The sequence below is a fragment of the Temnothorax nylanderi genome, unplaced genomic scaffold, assembly GCF_030848795.1.
Source record: "Temnothorax nylanderi isolate EJ_2023f unplaced genomic scaffold, tnyl_v1.0 TNYL_tig0013_pilon, whole genome shotgun sequence".
Classification (NCBI taxonomy): domain Eukaryota; kingdom Metazoa; phylum Arthropoda; class Insecta; order Hymenoptera; family Formicidae; genus Temnothorax; species Temnothorax nylanderi.
Genome location: NW_027249075.1, coordinates 67,141 through 87,159, shown reverse-complemented (window position 1 = coordinate 87,159; position 20,019 = coordinate 67,141). Strand labels below are relative to the sequence as shown.

The following is a 20,019-nucleotide window of genomic DNA, read 5'->3' as shown; positions in this document are numbered from 1 at the left end:
ACCGATATAGGGTGTCCTTCGCGAATTATCTTTTATTCATGGTTTATTATTGAATGATACAAGTATCCCAGGTAGCAGAGTGATGTCACATGACGTCCAATGACGTCTTGATACGTCATTAAGATGCTTTAATTTAAGACGTCATTCTGTTACCTGGGATAATGTGTGAATATATAAATAAATACAATAACGATTAGAGAAAGAGAGAGAGAGAGAGAGAGAGAGAGAGAGAGAGAGAGAGAGAGAGAGAGAGAGAGAGAGAGAGAGAGAGAGAGAGAGAGAGAGAGAGAGAGAGAGAGAGAGAGAGAGAGAGAGAGAGAGAGAGAGAGAGAGGAAATGTTAAAAGAGGGACAGATCAGGACACTTTGGTCAAAACGACAAGTACGTACGATTAAAATTTGTAGAATTTATAAGAATAAAAGGACAGAATTGCTCCAATTTTCTCGAATAAATGTCTTTAACGTTTTTGACTGTAGAGATACATCATTTTGGAATAATACTAATACTTTTACGATCAATTTTATGATAATATATCAAGAAAAACTGTGCCAATAATAATTTATCAAAAAATGTCAATAATTTGTGATATTCGCGTATCGTGGAGAAAAGAAAAGTGTAGTAAGAAGAAGAAATAAAATGGAAACACGCGTGGGACGCTTTAATCCACGTAATAGCTTGGATAACCGGCGAATAACCGCGTTTTATCTTCTCGAGGGATCTAATAAATAGAGGCTTCTGCACAAGTTCTATAAAACTCGACGCCAAGTTAAATTAAAAGCTAAATTAAAAAGTATAAATTTCTCTTCCTTATAATTAATTTTAATAAAAAAAACAGGCATTACATCAGAAGTTTAGAGATTTATTTTTGTCGTTTGAACGCATTTATATATTCCTTCTGAAATCTTATTCGGGCAATTCGGCATCGATGCGAGAACCGGTTTATTTTATCGCGCGCCCCTCTATGTGTATCGCAAAATCGAGTCTACTGCAAAATTATCGTTAACAGTTCTGCAACAATGTGGATTGTGGCATTATGCTATCGTGTCTAACGTATCTTCATTCAGAACGTCGCGGCGAATAGTTTGCGTAAATTCCGGGAGTTCATTCTTCGCGATTGAAGGTAATCGATATCGCCGGCGATGTTCCGTCGCGGTAAACGGTACTCGACATTACGCAACGATTATTAAGCTCATTGTTTCGTCTGGACGAAATCCAATCGAGGTAAAATACCGCGCGCCATTTGAGCAGTCGTTACTCGGAAGGATCGAGCAATTACGGCGATTCTCGACATGGATAACGACGGATTCGCCATAAAATTACTGAGCGCCGACGTATTATTGCGGGCGCTTGAAAGTACCTTGTAACGACAAGCGAAAGTTACCTATTTGGCGAAGGCAGGGGCGTAACAGCGAGCCGGGGAGGAGGAAGCGTAATAAGAGAGGACACGCTTGATGCGAGGAGGGAGAGAAAGAGGACAGATATCGGTACGCCAATTACGTGGAAATTTAATGCAATGGCAGAGAAGGTATACGGTGAAAAAGAAAAAATACACGATTTCGACGTATCTTACCTGTGCGGGCCGCTCGCGTAGCCACCCCTCGTTTACGCCCCTGGGAGTACGCGACGAGGGGTTGAAATCGATGCGACTGGGCGCAACGGCAAGCGTGGGTGTTCCAGGGTAGACCTGCGATCTCGCGTTATCCGATTGGCCGTATCCGGCGTAACCCAGCGGCCGATTGGTCGGCCAGCCTCCCACGCGTCCTCTCCGCCCTCCCCCTCCCCCCACCCCAGTCACCAACGCGAGCCGGCCGCAGGTGAGATCGCGTGGCGCAGGTGTGTGTTCGCAGTGTAGCTGTGCACCACTGTGCACCGTCACCGCGCGCCCAACAGGGATAGGTAGCGTATCTTTTCACGGGCGTAAGTGCGAGAAGGAGGTGGCGAGAGCGGAGCGGCCCAGAGGGAGCGAGAAAGCGGAAAGATTCCGAGAAAGGGCGAGCGAGGTGGGTGGTGAGAGCGACCTCGCACTCGCCGCGCCGTTAACATTCGCGCCCACGCATACAGACACATCGCGCAGCCCGAAGCGGAGTGCTCTCGGGGCGAGGAACCTTGCACGAGCCACCCCGAGGAGTTACTCGAACCTTGGTGGCGCACCAGATACCAACGGGCGAGCGAGCGACCAGGTGATTCTCGCGAGGGTGACGGATACGTCCACCGGATTCGCGTTCGCGAGAAGGAACCAGGGATTCTTCGGGGTGAAGAGAAGAAGTCCACCCCCCAGCGAGAGGTAAAAGAAGGAGAGGAAGCCCTCGACTCGTCGTCTCAGAAGCGGAAAGAAGAAGAAAAAGAAGAAGAAGAGGAAGAAGAAGAAGAAGAGGAAGAAGAGGAAGAAGAAGAAAAAGGAGCGCCTGCCTGCAACTCGCATCCGCTCGAAGCGAGGATGGTACGGAGATTCTGCAACGGTGCGGTTGCACTTGGCATCGCCCTGACGGCCTGCGCCGCTTTTCCGCGCGCCGTCATGGCGATCGACCTCAGCCGCTTCTACGGTCACTTCAACACGAAACGCTCGGGTAAGTCGACGACGAGACACCCTCGGGCACGACGGAGAATTACGGGGGACGGCGAAAGCTCGAGAAAGCACGATTCCGAGCTGCCGACGAGACCGCGAGTCTCGGGCGCGAAACCGTGTAAGACGATCGTGCGGAAGAAATCGCGCAAAAATAAAATCGCGCGCGGAGAATACGGTCGTTCTATAAAGCACATTATTCTTTTCGGGAAAACACCACAAATTGCACATACAAACTACAAACGCGTGTTGTACGAACATTACAATTTTAATTAAACTTTCATTTTGAATGATTTTATGAATTGCAGAATGTTCAAGTGAAGATAAAATGCATTTTTAGCGTATTTTTTTTTAAAATATACGTTATATTTGTTCTAAGTTTATATTTTTATAAAAGTTTGATCGTAAAATATATTTTTTCGCATCCTGCATTCTGCATATAATCGATTGTGTATTTGCAATGTTTTATGGAATTTCCACATTTCCTTACTACAATACGCCAGTATATAAAGTTATTCAAAAGAGGTAATCAAATTACCAACATTTATCAAATCTTAATCGTTCAGAGCTGTCTTTATTTCTTTTGCTTGAACATCTTGCAATTAAAGTAATATAAAATTAAAAGGATGATTTTTTATCAATGCATATTTATAATTTACTACAGCTTATGTGCTTTTACATGTTTTCAACAAATACACGTGTTAGCGTCTGACAAAATTATAACTTTGTTATAAAGCTCTCATAGTTTAATGACGACAACTTTAATTGTTTATGATAAATTTATACGCGTATTTATACATCTCATGCAATATTGTCGTCAGCTGTTTCTAGAGAGCGTAATATATTGAAGGCATATAAAAGTTTGAGAGGAAACTTAGTCTGTCCGCGCAAACATAGAGTTAACTACTGCAACTGTAGAAACTAAAAAGTTCAGGAAACTGATTTATAGTTTGTGTAGGGTTGTGAAATTCTAATTAGAGAAAGTTACTGTAGATATATCAATTAGATAAATTAGCTCAGCATGAAACTTTGGAATGAGTTTGCATAATTCTCTCGCATATATATATGTCGGAACGCATATAAAGTGTTCCACTTCCATCATCGTTTAGTAATTCCTCGATTTCTTTGGTGTCGACTCGACGAGAATGTTGAACGAAATCATTCATCACATCGATCGGTATATTTCTTATATACTTAATTATCTACTCAAATTATTATGTGATCAAACCGCGAATGATAATTCTATAATAAAAAGAAGTCAAACGCTTGATCCAAGCAAAACTTATGAAAAAGGGTCAACGGCCAATAACGAGCACAGAAAGATGTTGGTTAAAGATAAAAGCGTAAATTTATTCACAATATTATAAGTGATAAGACACATTGTATGTTTCGACTTACTGTAGGTCTTTTTCAGCAATTGAAATGTAATATAAGAATTAAAATAAATGCTACATAAATAAAAAGAAAGCAGATTAATATTAGAAGCTAAGTAATACGGAAATTAAAACATATAATAAGAAATAAAACAGTAAGCGAAACAAATACAAAAGTAAACGAGGATGCATCATATAAAAAAGCTTGTGATGTATCCTCGTTTATTTTTGTACTGTTCTATTTCTTTATTATATGTTTTAATTTCCGTATTACTTAGCTTCTATTGTTAATCTTCTTTTTTTTTTTCATTTATTCTACTATGTAGCCTTTATTTTAATTCTCATATTATATCTCGATTGCTGAAGAAGACTTACAGCAAGTCGAAACGTACAATGTGTCTTATCATTTATAATTCTGAATAAATTTACGTTTTTATCTTTAACCAACACCCTTTTGTACTCGATAATTTTGTAAACAATTAAAGTTTGTTTAACGTCCGAAATTAACTAAAAGATATGACGTGGTCGATTCGAGTGACATCGTGAAATGGTTAAGAAGCTGTGTATCATATGAGATATACGTACATATGTAAATTCTAAATGTTTCTCCTGCTTAACATTCATTGAAATTAACGGACGCGGGGGATTACGATGGAGATGTTCCGTTGAAACTCGCGGCCATATGGGGATCATGTTCCCCAACGCGACGGTTAGCTACGTGCGCGTTCGCTCGGTCAATAACGCGCATACTTAACGCGTACCGAGTCGTATATAGCACGCCAATGACATTTAGAAGCATGCGTTTTTACTCAGCTCGCAGCTATTCAGGGCCGATCTGCCGCAAAGCGGGCTTCATGCGGTCGTTGCATCCCCCGTCTTACGCAAGCCCTCGTTTCTTGTAATTATTCATAAATCTATTTATTTTTCCCTAAAAAAAAAAGGTAATGTCACAAAGTTGCGCCGACTACATTAAAATTTATAACTATTCTTTCATCGCACCGTGCTTTGATATTAAACATATTATATTCCTGAGCCCCTGTTCCTCGTAATTGTCAAACTTTAGAGTTACCTTGTTCTGCGGAACTTTTACCATTTTATTTTATTTTGAGAAACAGTAAAATGTCTGTATAGACGACTTGTTTACGCGAATTCATTCTATCCTAAATAAGAGACGAGTAAGAGATCAAGTAAAAGATGAAGTCGATGGAAGTCGTGCCCTCGTAAATTCGACGATGAAGTAAAAATTATTTTTAGAGATGAGATATGTGTTACTAGATAAGCTTCTATTCATTTTTCACCTTTCGCCGATGGAAGGGGTGAGTTTCGCAAGTCTCGTTAAGTGGATTCGAGCTCGCTTTTAAACCGTTTATAACTTGTATCTTGTATAATATGGAGAGGCGCCAACGAAGTTTCAACAAGTTTATACATGCGAAAATTCCGTAACGCGCGTACGGGGAATAAAAGTTCGAAGCGCGGGTCGCCGATCGAAATGTTCTTATTTAAAATTGATCGCATATGTCGCGCCCATCCGCGGAGGGGTATTTGCGACAATCTTATTTTTTTTTTCATGTCCCCTCGACGATTATTTCATTCAGAATGCATCGAGATCGTGGTTCGCGGTCCCGCGGGGGATGGCGGCTACTCCCCGGGGAATCATCGCATCGTTGTCGATCGGTGAAATGTCCGCAATAACATCGTGGATGAGATACGCCCACGGACATGTACGCGACTTGTCTAAACGCAAACAAGAAAAAATTGCGACGGTCGTGCAGCAATTTTAATAATCGCCTCGCGAACGTTGTTTTAAGTTCAAACGCAATCCTCTCTCTCCCTCTCTTGATATGGGACAGATGACGAATTCCGGATACGACCGGTTGATTAGTAAAATGTTTGCCTGAAACCTACGTATAAGCGTCCTGTCTAAACACGCGAGAGAAGGAGAACTGCGACGTATTATACGCGTAATAATGCTGATGGCGATCGGGGCCACACCGCCCCGAGTGGGTAGCCGGTTCGATACGGTTTTTCGATAAACACGCGGCGTGTATAGACATCGAATTCTTTAACGCGGTCAAAATTGACTGTCACGGGGCACTTTGTGGACGCGTTTGCGGTGTAAATTACGTTTACGTGCGAAACGAACGTGGGCGATTGTATAACGAATGTGGCACAATATTACACAATCGATCGCCGCTGCACACAATACGATGTTTCCCATCGTTTTTCGCGCGTGCGAAACGGAAATCGTTTCCCCCGTCGGGCGAAAATTCTCATCCGGGATAAAACGTGCGTCCGAGCAAACGCGTGGGCGCGTTTAAGTCGCTGATATTTTTTCTCGTTCAAGTGGAGTGGACGAGTTAAAGGTCTCGCACGTGAGGTATTACAAAACATTTCCTACGAGTTAAAGACAGAAGTTATTGTAGCTTTTCCGCAGCGGAACTCGCCGGGTCTTCCATAAAACAAATAGGATGTCGATCGTTGATCCCCCTGCGAAACAGGACCTCCTCCGACAGGTGTTCTAAGGGTTCTAAGGGTTCTAAGGGTTCTGAGAAAATTTCTTCTCCCTTCTAAGAAGGCTTGACACCTAAAATTTCGCTCTTTTTTTTAGCAGGGTCGGTATACATAAAAGTTTTTACTCTTTCGAGCGACTTTTATTAAATCTGATAATATTTATCTAGAACGTTTGTTTTTGTACAAAATCTTGTGGGGGGAAAGATCTTTAATTGCAGGGAAAATTTTGACGAAGGAAGTTTGGCGGAGTTGATTTTACGAGCTTTATGAAAGAGAGAAGCAAATAATCGATACGTGTTTACAATTCTTCCCGCAGTTCTATCAGATTGAGCGGTTTGTTAATTGATTTTTCAGGACCGTAAACTATACGCGCGCCGGCTGTTTGTAGCGTGAGCAATGTGGCGATCGCGTGTTCGCTCAATTATACCAAAAGCCCACCCCGCACGAAGAAGTGGGTGCTGCCGCGTTACCCGCGCCGCGCGTATTAATTCCGTTTCGGATCCCTCGCTTTAATACGTTATCGTCGTAATTTAATCATCCGGCGACCGTCCCACCGGCGAACGTAATCGACTTTCCTGAACATCCATTTCCGCGGAATGAGATTGAGCCGCATGACACACACACGCGCGCGCGCGCGCACGTTTCTATAAATTATTTGGAAAAGCATACGCGCTCTCAGATTACTTGATTCGCTCTCTTCAGAGTTTGTGTGTGCGTTTCAGAGGTTTGTCATCCGTACGAACCGTTCAAGTGCCCGGGCGACGGTATTTGCATCTCGATACAGTACCTCTGCGATGGAGCACCCGATTGTCAGGACGGATACGATGAGGACTCAAGATTGTGCACCGCAGGTGAGCTTATTAATTCTGAATTCACTAATTAATGAGATGTAATCGGTAGGGCAGTTCACTGTTAAATATTAAAGGATGAAATTTAAACCTATACCTCGAGTTAAATAACATTTTGTTATTTTTAACTGTCATATGTGTGTCGAAATTTATTATTTTAACACAAAATAGTGTTATTTTAACTTTATTGGTTTAGTTAAATCAACGATATATTGAATAGGAGCAGTGGCAAGTTATAGGAGTGATTAAAAATGACTCAAATTGAGTATAATTTAATACTACGAATTTAACAGTATTCATTTAGCATTATTAATTACACATCTCATTCTGATTTGATAAATAAATCACGTTTGCAGCACGTGAAACATACGGTCTGATTTTAAATATATTTTACACTTTTAATGTGATTTTTATCCGTCTGTTGGGATTACGGATTACCGCGTGACCTGGCTGTTAGATTTTATTATACACATACTGGCGCGGATTTCATTTTATGCATACTATATGAGAGAACGGATATGTATCCCGATATACCGCTCGGTGTGGATGCACTCGATGACGTTCCGTGCAACCGCACCGGGCAGCTGTAATACGATAAGGGAGAGCAGTGCCGCTGCACGCGTTCGATGCGTTTACGCAAGATGTTACCTTTTACCTCGCTTTCACCTTTCTACAAGTCGTACCCATAAATATTGGTTAACCAAGATTTTGCTTTTCCTCGTGGTTTTCTTTTGCTTCATTGATTTTTTGAGGCAACACAGGAAGAAAATTATTCCAATTAAAATTTAAGTGATATATGATTACGGCGCCCCTGTATTGATCCCGGGCGTACCGGGGATCTCTGTGCATTTTGCATTTGTTTCGTCTTATTTTGCAGCAGTTACGGAATATGCTTTCACGTTGTTACAGCCAAACGACCGCCCGTGGAGGAAACCGCGAGTTTTCTGCAGTCCCTGCTGGCCAGCCACGGTCCCAATTACCTGGAGAAACTGTTCGGAACCAAAGCACGCGATACGCTGAAGCCTCTCGGTGGTGTGGAAAAGGTGGCCATCGCGCTATCCGGTAAGTTCCCCGGGTTTAGATTACGACACGAATCTCGCGGTGCCAAACGCGACCACCCACACCAAACAGGATATCGTCGAGCTATCCAGCCTCGTTCCCCGATATCACTGTAACGCGGTAAATCTTTCCCACGTATCGGAAATCTATTAAAAGCAGCAATATTGCATTATATAGGACGAAATCGCGAGTATCTTAATCAGACTTCGCGTAAGAGATATCGGTCCGACGAACATTAATCTCGTATAGTCAGCGCGATTTATTCGCGCGATATAGTCAGCGCGTCACCGTCCTATCCTCGAAGGATAGGCCCGCGATCTCGCCCCTGAAACGATCTGTTTCGGCTATCAGAGTCGCAGACGATCGAGGACTTCGGCGCGGCGCTACACCTGATGCGTTCAGACCTCGAGCACCTGCGCTCGGTCTTCATGGCGGTGGAGAACGGCGACCTGGGTATGCTGAAGTCCATCGGTATCAAGGACTCCGAGCTGGGCGACGTCAAGTTCTTCCTCGAGAAACTCGTTAAGACGGGCTTCCTCGATTGAACGGTCACATCCGCCGCCGAACCGCCGCCGACGTCATCGACGAGGAGCCGCCGTCGTCGCCGCATCGCCGCCGGTGTCACGTCACCGTCGTCGCACCAGCAGTCCCTTCGTCTGATGAAGCCTAAATTATCCTCTCCGCGGATACTTTTATCTTTCCTTCGTCGCGAGTTCTTACACGCAGGATGTAGCCTGTCACTTTTCTTTTCCTTCCTATCCTTCTCGAATCTTTTGCTCTCGCTTCAACGCGACGAGCGCGATCACGAGCACCGGGATGATCGTCGAGATCTGCGTTAGGGAGCGAATGTCCGAATTTTCTGCATGACGAGTGATCAGGCAGGTTTCCGTTTCACATATCTCGTAAGCTCTATCACGTTTGGATTATTTCATCACGCGCGTCAAGCGTATCGCTGATCCACTTAGAGAAAAACGCAATAATCAGGACTGATAATTAATGTGCCACGCATACTCTCGGACCAGTTTTAATTACGTCGCGATTTGAATTCGCATCTATCATTAGGAAAAGCATAATCGAGGGACTGAAAAACTTATTAGGTACTCTGTAATATCTGCAATTTAATATTATCTCTTTAACTTCTCAAATTGAAACGTCTTATGACAAATAACGTGTTACTTACAATTAGCCTACTTTACTTCCTCTAAAGCTTTAGTGATCCTGGATAACATAATCGGATTTGAATGTAAATGTTTTGCTACGCTTTGACAGAATCTCTTACGTCCCTCTCGTTTCCCTTAGCTGCGCGTCGAGGCGCAAGCCTTTCTCGTGAACAAGTAATGAGCTTTTATCCGACCTATCTCTAAAATATTGAGCTTCCTCATGTATCTTGTAACTACTTCGCTACAGAGTTCTCTCACTCTCGTGTGCACGTGCACGCTGCTTCGCGTGTCCCGGTTTTATTCGAGCCGTGTCTTTAATATGCGAGCACGTACACGGTATCATCTTGCATAAGTGATGAGACATCGATGACAATCCTTCGCAATCGGCAGTGGCGTAACAGTCCGACGGTTGTGCATTAAAACTTTGAAACTTAGCGTTGAAACTTTTACTTAAAGTACGCGAGTTATTTTTGCGAAGACTTATTTTATGATTAACGCTTGAAATGTTCCTTTTTATGAGATTGTAATTCAGGTAAAATGTCTACGCGATAAATTAAAATTCTTAAACTTAGTCAAAGGGATTCTCTCGGCGAGATTGCTACCTTCAAGCTTCAAACATGAAAGACTTCACGAGAGAAAATTCTCAGGAAGTAATTACGTTCGAGCACGGCAGGATGATTTTTAATCAGAATCGCGATACTTCGGAAAGGTCGTGCGGAAGAAGCCGATAATGTAAAATGCAATGCCATAAAAAAAATTGGCTCCCCCAGGAACAACTTTATGTTAATTACGGATGCACAACTATTGAATCTAGATGTGCTTCGGTTGGTTTAGGGACGAGGGATTCTAGGTATCCTTAATTACTTCTGCGTATTTGTAAAAGGATCGTGTAAAGGGATAACGATTGTTCTCGATTACTCCCCTGGGGTATCCTTTTAAATCGTACTTTCCGACGGCGCTGTGCAATTTCCGTTCCGATTACAGAATAATATTGTGGATCAGTGAGAGATTTTATTCGGACAGGCGATTTTTTTATTCACGACAGCTTTTATTTGGACAGGCGATTACTGCTGAAACAATATATTGATTTAAACCAACGTTTTTTTTCGCGCGTGCGTATTTTTTTCTTAATTTTAGCTTCGTCACCGCGGTCGCTCCTGTTCGCGTTAAATTTCGCGAGACCGCGACGAACAAAAAAAAATAAATAAATAGGAAAGAAGATGAAAGTAGCAAATCCCGTGCCGAGGAAGTTCTCGGTTTATTCGGTATTTTCACCGCATCTGATTGAACCAAATTGTAATTCTTGTCTTGATTAAGGTGGTATCCCGATGGAGGCGGACGTAAGACAAGATAAAGCAGCTTTGTTTAATTAACGTTGCAAAACGATGCGGTGGGAATACCGATCCTTCTTCAAGTTAAGAGGATCAGGTGCTTTTGATTTCTCTCAGTGCAGCCGTGAACGTCACGCAATCGTAAAACACAATGCGGCGATGTTGAAATGGGTACAAAAGAGTAATAGGGAGAAAAGGAAGAGGAAGAAATGGAGCATCGCGTCGCGTTCTTTCAGGGTATGACGCGCATTTTACTTATTAGGAGAAAGAGAGCAAGATATAAGATATATATATATATAATGCTAGCGTATGATATTTTCATTACGGCAACACGATACATATCAGTACACATACATATCAGTAAATTATATTTAAAAAATTATATAGATATATTATATACATATATATTATATATATAGAGAGAGATATATATATATATATATGATGAAGAAAGTAACGGTTCACCGGATTCTCTCGAGGTAGCGTTTCCCGTCGCGCTTTCCTTTTACTTCGAAGAGAGAAAAATTAACGCGTTATTAATTTCTATATATACACACATATATACACATGCACATATATATAATATGTATAAATTGTGCAATTCGCGACAATCGAGAAATCGCGGACGGGCGCGAGTCTGACGAGACCCCCCCTTTTTTTTACCTCGAGAGAATACATCCCCCCTCGCGGGATGAGTAACGACGTAACATATCATACTTACTAAGCGTATCTTTTAATCGATACAAACGATACATTGAGACATATCTTCTAATTAATGTAATGTAAGTTTAGAAGTATATAAATATTATACATATACATATACATAGCGGATACATATCAACAGAGAAATCACTCTTTTATCAGATGGTAGATAATATTTTGGTATATAAAGATGAAAAAAAAAAGTTTAATATTCCCTCCAGATGTCAATTACGGTCCAAAGTAGGGCCTGGACCGAGGGCAAAATCCGAGGGAACTTGTGTGTTTTAGCGAACAACCGAACGGGGCATCAGACCGAGGGGTCATGGCGCGCCGCGACACCCCTTTCTCTCTCTCCTCCCCCCTCGCCCCCATCTCCGCCTCTCCGCCGCGTGCCTTGACCCTTTGGCCCCAATATTTCGAGTCGTAAGTCATAAAGGTCAAATCTATCTCCCCCGAGAGCGGTAGACCGGAGTTCCACCAATATCTGATATACATATATATGCCACGTTTCGGAGGCGCGTTACCCATCGTCTTGGAATGATGAGAGATTATATTTTCCTCTCTTCCTCCCTTCTACTCCTCCCCCCCCCCGAGTTTTATTATTATAATTTACACGTGTTGCAGATATTTCGAAAAATGGACGAAGCTGGTTTGCCAATTTGGTATTCTTTCACAGACTGTCTTACTGTATCCGATCGATATTCAAGCAAATAATATCAATGCTTCTTGATTAAACTTAGATTAGCTCTTTTAATTTAAAAAAAAAAACGTTAAATTAAGTTCCAAAATGCATTTATTCTTATTCCTATTGGATTTTCCGTAGACCTGTCGATCTTGATTGACTGATCCTGATTTAAAATTCAGACACAGCGACACAGTTGGTTTCGGGAAAATTGTCGATCCGTCCACAGCGTTTCGGTAATGAATAATGCGGTTGATCGGGGTTCTACCGTGCCCTTTGGCATTATTATCCCAATGATAACGAGGCGCTGAATGTAAATGGACGGGCTGAAAGTGACGTATCGCAAAAAGGAAGGCCACGGCACGTTGTATTTCCTGGCATACGGGAATTAATCGCTTTCGAAATTGCGTAACGTGGTGAAACGGGATTGCAATAACAACAGTCTACGTTAAATGATAAAGCGGCGGCAATGTTCCCGCACGCGCGTCTTTTTACCCGCACCAACAAATTTAGCAGCTCGCTAAACGTTCCGCGTTACATTCGAATCCAATTTCCGACAGACCCTTTGTACCGCCGCGAAATGTATTGAAAGGTTCCGAGGAAAAATACAAATAATAACGTCAAGCACAGAGTTTACGAAGCATTCTTTCCCGTAAATTCAACCACGCGCGATGGCTGACGTTGCGACGGCTCTTGTGAAAATATTTCACTCCGGCTATTATGCGCGCGAGACAGCACGGTCAATTAATTAACTAACGAAGATGCTTTTTCTTTTATATACGTTCACACACACGTCGCACGCGTTGTTTCGTTGCTCTCGTTGCCCATTTACATTGCTGCGTTCCACCGCCGTTGTAATATGCGTACGTAGCTAAGTAGACGTTAAGTTAATCAATAAATCGAAGTGATTATATAGGAGACGCATGTAATCTTCAACCTTGTCATTTCAAACCGATGGCACGCATATATATATGCATATATACGCGACCTATATGTATAAAAAGAAAAAAAACAGAGAACCTATTGACCACTTTAATTATTCAAAGATTTCAACGATGTGATAATGTACTAAAGTGTCACGCACCATGTCGTATTATCTGTATATGTTACCTTTCGACTTCTGATTGTTCTACTGCCAAAGCGTTTCTTATTATACGTCATGTTTACCACGGCAATCTGCGACATACTCTGTACACTGTATAAAGTAACCATCCGCTTCTTAAGGTTTTGTACTTCTTCTCTATTTGATTGAACGGCCAAGCGCTCTTGGGAAATAATTTTGTCGTGCGAACAGTTATATAATTGTTAAATAAAGCGAACGTTTCTTCTCTTAGTTTTAATTGCTAGTGCCTCCAATTACCGCACCGTGCCACACCGATTTCACCGTGCGTGCGAGTGTACATTTGCATTTATCTGAATTCGCAGGTCACGCCTGTATACAATCGCAAATTTCAGAAGATTTTGCTTTTTACCGTATCTCACCCCTTGCATTCGTTTGCGATTCAATTTTACTGGCGACGTGGCGCGGTATTCCGATTCTATATAACGTATGGCTTTTCCATTCGGCGGAAATACTGTGTGAATCGAACGAATCTCGCTACTTCGAATTTGCGTGCTAGAAGAGTATCGATTGGGACGTCGACGATATCACTTCAAATAGCTTGTTTTTTTGGATCGTTTAAACAATAAAATATTACGGAAACGGACTTCTGAAAAAGAGATTATCTATTTATTTTCCATACATCTATGTGCTACATCAATGTCACAGAAGGTATCGTTCGACCACATATCGTTTATTTATCGTTTATTCATATGTCCATAGAAGTTGGCAACGAAACGACCTGTTCGTCGGTCGGTTTTACCAGTTCGTATTTCTCGGTGACTCCGCCAAGACTATTCAGTTCCCTGACCAAATTCCATATATCGACTTTACGTGAGACTATCAGTTTTCGTTGATCTTTACCGTAGCTGCGCGACTTGAGACCCATTGTTCGTGCAACCCTGAAACAGATCGGGGCATTATTACCAGACTCAAGCGGCATCTCTTGCAAACGTCATGTAACTTATAAAAACGGTACATACTGATGAATCAGCATTCTGTCTTCCTTGGGAAAATCCAGAAACACAATATCGCTATTCAGACAATCATCTTTTCGTAAAAGATCTTTAAACAGTTTTCGACATTTGGCTTTTACTTCGTCTGCCTTGTAAGAATTTGTTTTCAAGCCATGGCCCTCTCGACATTTGGCTTTTACTTCGTGTGCCTTGTAAGAATTTGTTTTCAAGCCAAGACCACCTCGATTTATTTGAGTCTTGACCCTAAAAATAGAATAAAAATGGAAGAGAATAAGGGAGAAAAATGAGAATTTTCTGGAGACTAAGGGACGTTGTCGGTTACTAACGTCGCAGACATAGGTTCCATAATACCCTGCTCCGATTTTCCAAGACCACCGCCGGTCCAGCCCATTATTTTCATCAGCTTCTTTCCAACGCAATTAGATACTTTCCAATCGTCGTCGGGGGTAGAATCCTGTGGTTTTATTTCCTCTGCTGTTATAGTTACATCCGACTTTGAATCTGAGTCTTGCTTAACCTGAATTTTAAAATATATAAAAATACTTAAAAGGAAAGATAACGAAAACTGTATACAAGGGGATGAAAAACATATGTATTTCGCTATAATTTATTATAGAATAACATAAAATAGGTACCAATGATGTACTAAGAGATCTTTTTAAGACGTCCCTATTCAGATAAAGATACATGTTTATTTTTTCTTTACCTTAACCGTATAGCAGCGCTTTTGTAATTTTTCTAATGCAATGGTGGCTGCTTCTTTTTTGGCTACTTTCTTATTAGCGTTGATGCTGCAACCCAACTGCTGTGATTTAATGATATTAAGAGAGCATTCCCTGAAAAGAGACATAATGAGGAATATCCCTTGATAATTTTTGAACGTTAAATTTATATAACATATACATACATACACACACACACATAGAGCAATTGTCTTTAAAATATAGTACAAAGATATGCTCACCAGCCTTCTTCTTTCCTAGAGTAGTTGTACGTTAAGGCCACACCAGATACAGTGGCTGAAACGTCTAATATAGTATGCACATTATCACCTGGTCTTTCTAACAGAACAATATCTCTACATAAATCTTGATCTTTCAATGATACGTCTTTCTCTGTCTTTAATCTTTTAGACGGTCTTTCCTCGATATCAGGATTTTTGCAAGGCTGATAGTCATGACTGATTGCGTTGGATACAGATTCTTTTATGGCATTAGGAGGCAATGTCTTCTTAACGTCGAGCTTTTTATTTTTCTTGGAACGTTTATTTTTACAAGATTGATCCATGTGATTGGCTGTGTTTGGTATATGATTAGGCGTGTTCGGTACAGATCTTTCTGTGACAGTAGATGTTTTAGCGGCGCATCCTGATACAAAAATATCTCAATATAATCGTCACATAGATCACGAGTCATAACGGACACTGTGTATAATAAAAATATGAAAAAAACAAAAAAAAATACAAGTCACAACTCACAATTTTTCTTTATACCTTTCACCTTAGAACTAGCTGCCTGTGACGCTTCCACAAACGTTCTTTGCAACTTTTTCTTTTGCCTTTCTCTATATTCGGCCGCGACGTCCTGCGACAGTTCCTTCACTAGGTCCATCGTTACTTGCGGATACCTACAACGAATATGTACAAACTTACAAACTGGGAAATGTAACGTCCGCATCGTCGAGTTTGTGATCACTGATGCAAGGCGAGAGCAAAACATGCCTATCAGATATCGCTCACCTGCATCCTAACAGTTCGACATTGACGAACACTTGGGCTAAACAAACGAGCACGTCCTCTGAGAACTTGTCCTTGTGGGCGAGCAGAAATTTACGTCGCAGCTCCCAGTGCTCGTCGGACTCGTATTCCACCTTGTGCTGCTCCACGTCCCAATCCTCGTTCACGCTCATCTTTCACCGCTACAAATTTTCGGCAACAATGCTATACACAATTAATGTCTTCGATCAATAAACGCGATCTCGGAGCCACACAAATAGGTTAGAATATATTTGTTTATCCGAAAATACAGGATGTTCCTCGTAGTAGACGGAGGGACGTATGAATGAGAAACCTCCTCCACCGCACGTAGCGACGTCGAAGAACAAGCGTGACTCCGCGCGACACTCGCGACAGCCAATCGACTCTCCGCTTCCTTGGAGGTGTCGGAACGTGGTTGGCTGTCGCGCGATCGAGATGCGATATCGATTTTTAACGCTCGGTGCGATGTGAGCTTTATGCAGCAGCTGTGGATGCCAGGAGGACGTCAAACTGTCACGTCACAAATGTCACGATACGAGGATTAGCGGCAGCGAGATTTTGAATATCGGGTGCAATTGGGATTGCGATGACGATTATCAATTAGATCCTCGAGCGAGAGAAACGGTGTAAATATTCAATTATGTCTAACGGCAATATCACCTTACCGAAAGCCCCGAAGGACCTGTGCTTCTCCGAGCTCGATTTCGTACAGGTTCGACAAGTTTTTTTATTTTTTTATTTACGCAATGTTTACAGTATTTACGAGATGTAAATTTAATTTTCTTTCCCGTCCCTGCGCTCGCCGTCGTAGGAGAATTTCGATGTCGACACTTTCCTGCAAGATCACAGGAAGAATGGCAAACTGGAGACGATGCGGGATGATCTTGGCATGTACTTGAAGTTACTGAGATCGGCTATGATCGACCTGATTAACCGGGATTACACGGATTTCGTGAACCTGTCCAGCAACTTGATCGGACTGGACAAGGCCATCAATGACCTGCAAGCGCCGCTTGGACAGTTGAAGGAGGAAGTTATGGTAAAAAAAATAGAAAAGTACACACTTGGAACCGATACCTGAGATTGTTTAAAGGTTCAACGAGATATATTTTACAATCGGATCAGAGATCAGACATCAGAAATCTTATTTTACATATCTGTAATATTTATCTGGATCCAATGACAGAATTTTGTTTCGGCAGCAAGTGCGACAAGCTCTAGACGATGAGATTACAGCCATTTCGGCTAATTTAAATGACAATTTGAAGATAAGGGAACGTAAGCAAAGTTTGCACAGCTTGCAACACGTGTACAAGTCGCTGAGAAAACTCTCCTGCATATTATGCATGAAAACGTTTATGGAAAACCCCACGAAGATCGACGTTCTGGAACAGGCTGCAATTGAATTGAATCAATTGAAATTCCATATGTCCAGGTGTAAATCAGATATCTCAGCTGATCAAGAGAAGGTACGTATTTTCAGAAACAAAATGATGATGCATCAATAGTCGAATAAATCAAAACGATTATTTTATAATAGGAAACCATCGAATTAGAAAGCTTATATGTAACGTGTCTGAACGAGTTATTCCTAGCGTGTATACACGAGAAGAATTCAAACTTGGCGATCCGTTGCCTCAGAATTTATCTCACGCTCGACAAAATAACCAACGCCGAAGAACTAGTCAGACACGAGCTTGTAAGGCCATTAATATACAATGTGATTAACGAGGAGAACCTTCAAACTGACCCGCTTGGTCTGCAAAGCATTTATCACAGATTACTGAACATTCTAGATGTGGAATTAAAACAGTTATTAGATATCACGTTACATCCTGAGAGGTACATTATGAGTTACATTTGATCGAGCATATATAATTATTTATTTATAAATACACTAATCATTATATCGGCGTTGTAGAATGTCCGTGAAAGGATTTAATTTTCTGGTGAACAGCTTTTGGGTTGAGATCGAAGAAAAGATCGAGCAATATATAAAGTCCATTTTTGCTCCGGGAGATCCAGTACTATTTCACAAAGTATGAAAAATATTTGAAATTTGTGTTAAGATATAGAAATGTATATCTCAAGTTAACGTAATTTTAGAGGTATACAGCCACGTTAGAGTTTTTAACGAAATTGGAGATGGAGTGTGTTACGCCTGAAATTTTGGCGGCATTGAAGAATCATCCACAATACAAGAGTTTTCTCAAGAAATGGAATCTGCCGGTGTACTTTCAAATACGATTTCAAGAGATAGCCGGCAGCGTGGAGGCAATGTTAGCTGAGCCAGTATCGCCGGACTCGGTCAAAGGTAGTCTGATTTCGCTGACGCAAAAAGATTTCTCCCTTTATGCAACCGATGTGGTTTGGGATAATCTGCTAAGGATTTGGGCTGACGACATCTATTTGTATCAACTGTTCCACAGGTGAGCAACTGTTCTGCAATTCTGCCTGTGATACTAATTTCTATTGCAACTCTAACGTCTTTATAAAATTAACGCATTGTTATTGTTATCAGATTCTGGAAACTCAGTCTTCAAATAAGCTCGAGGTATCAAACTTGGTGTCAGAGTGCAATGAAACAAGTATGTTTTCACATTTAGCTTATTACAATGCGATATTTATATACAAATTTAGTTCTCGATATTTTCACGTACAGAGAGTGACCAATTTTGTGCTTATAGGTATGGCCAGTGATAAATGAAACTAATAATTCAAGTGACTCAGAACGTTCCACGAGATTAAACTTTCTAGTATATTTGTATAGTGACATAGAAAAATTGATAAATGCCCTTCCATCTTTCCTACAAATGGTGCAATCAAAAATTAAAGACGAGAATGTTACAGTATCGAAATTATTAGAAGGTAATATATAAGCACGAATTTTCTAAAAATACATTATATAATATTAAATTTATCTTACCTTGATTCGTATTTTAGATTCTTTAAGTGAAACGTCGAAGAGTCTTGCTAATCTTTTACCTTTAGTTACGAAAGAAATTGTAAATGAGCTTTCAGAGCAATGTGTAACGCACTTGAAACAAGTTAGCGACATTCCTCGATTATTTAGGAGAACAAAGCGAGACGTACCAACTAAACCTTGTCCTTACGTAAAGAGTGCAATGGTCCCTCTTACCAATTTTTATACAGATTACAGTAAGATCATTCCCGAAAATAGTCTTCTTTGGTTGGAGTTAACTTTATCTTCGTTAACAGAAAGGTAAACGATAAATTTATTTCCCCAACAATATTGTTATAAAAAAATCTGAAAATGTATCAAAACGATGTAAAATTTATTATGCATACAGTAAAAATATTTAATTTTGTTTTAGCTATTTATTATTCGTCACGGATGTGTTAACGTCTGTGCAAAAGACGGAGGAGAGTTTAAGGAGGTTGAAAAAGATTCGTGATAAATCCACTGGAATTCTTCCTTCAGAACCACAGGGAATTAGCGACGACGAAAAGATACGTATTCAGCTTAAAGTGGACGTGGACGGTTACACAAATATGGTAAGGAAATATGCACATTTAAGATAAATTTTTATGTCTAATTTATTCATTTATTTATAGGTCAAAGATCTTAATATCTCGACTGCCAACATACATCACCTGCAGGAATTGGTAGATGCTGTAGAAGCGGCTGTTAAAAAATAAAATTTAACAATAATTTTTAATTGTGTCGCAAAATGTGCCAATTCAGGAATAACCCGAAGACGCCGTCTTATCAATTACATCATTATAAGTCGTCCGTCACTGTAACAATTAAAAGCTTCGAAAACAGAATAACATCTCATATTCGAGCTGTCACAATCAAGTTGAATATTTATGATTTATAATCGTATGTGTAAGAATTTTATTTTGTTGTACATATTCCTCCGATACAATGATGTACATAAAGCGTCTTTGCACAAAATTTGCATTGTCTCTGTTGTTTGCACGATTTTTTATATTT

General features: G+C 40.9%; 3 protein-coding genes across 3 annotated transcripts; 2 read left to right on the top strand and 1 right to left on the bottom strand.

Moving 5' to 3' along the window:
- The first annotated feature begins 1,836 nt into the window (after window positions 1-1,836).
- On the top strand, window positions 1,837-13,935 carry LOC139767899 (IDLSRF-like peptide). Its single transcript, XM_071697598.1, has 4 exons — window positions 1,837-2,567; window positions 7,170-7,298; window positions 8,205-8,357; window positions 8,706-13,935. Exons 1-4 carry the CDS (start codon window positions 2,438-2,440, stop codon window positions 8,897-8,899), a joined length of 606 nt encoding a protein of 201 aa, XP_071553699.1. The 5' UTR covers window positions 1,837-2,437; the 3' UTR covers window positions 8,900-13,935.
- A 1-nt stretch (window position 13,936) lies between these two features.
- Window positions 13,937-16,385, bottom strand: LOC139767894 (uncharacterized). Its single transcript, XM_071697591.1, has 7 exons — window positions 16,044-16,385; window positions 15,798-15,931; window positions 15,270-15,672; window positions 15,012-15,141; window positions 14,632-14,822; window positions 14,312-14,548; window positions 13,937-14,230 (listed from the first exon to the last, which is right to left on the bottom strand). The coding sequence occupies exons 1-7, from the start codon at window positions 16,211-16,213 to the stop codon at window positions 14,038-14,040; spliced, it is 1,458 nt and encodes a 485-aa protein (XP_071553692.1). The 5' UTR covers window positions 16,214-16,385; the 3' UTR covers window positions 13,937-14,037.
- Window positions 16,386-16,528: 143 nt separating this feature from the next.
- On the top strand, window positions 16,529-19,980 carry Cog2 (conserved oligomeric Golgi complex subunit 2). The gene is made up of 11 exons (XM_071697590.1): window positions 16,529-16,773; window positions 16,873-17,100; window positions 17,264-17,530; window positions 17,602-17,903; window positions 17,983-18,100; window positions 18,168-18,490; window positions 18,583-18,649; window positions 18,749-18,929; window positions 19,005-19,284; window positions 19,397-19,577; window positions 19,638-19,980. The coding sequence occupies exons 1-11, from the start codon at window positions 16,702-16,704 to the stop codon at window positions 19,719-19,721; spliced, it is 2,103 nt and encodes a 700-aa protein (XP_071553691.1). The 5' UTR covers window positions 16,529-16,701; the 3' UTR covers window positions 19,722-19,980.
- Window positions 19,981-20,019: the final 39 nt, after the last annotated feature.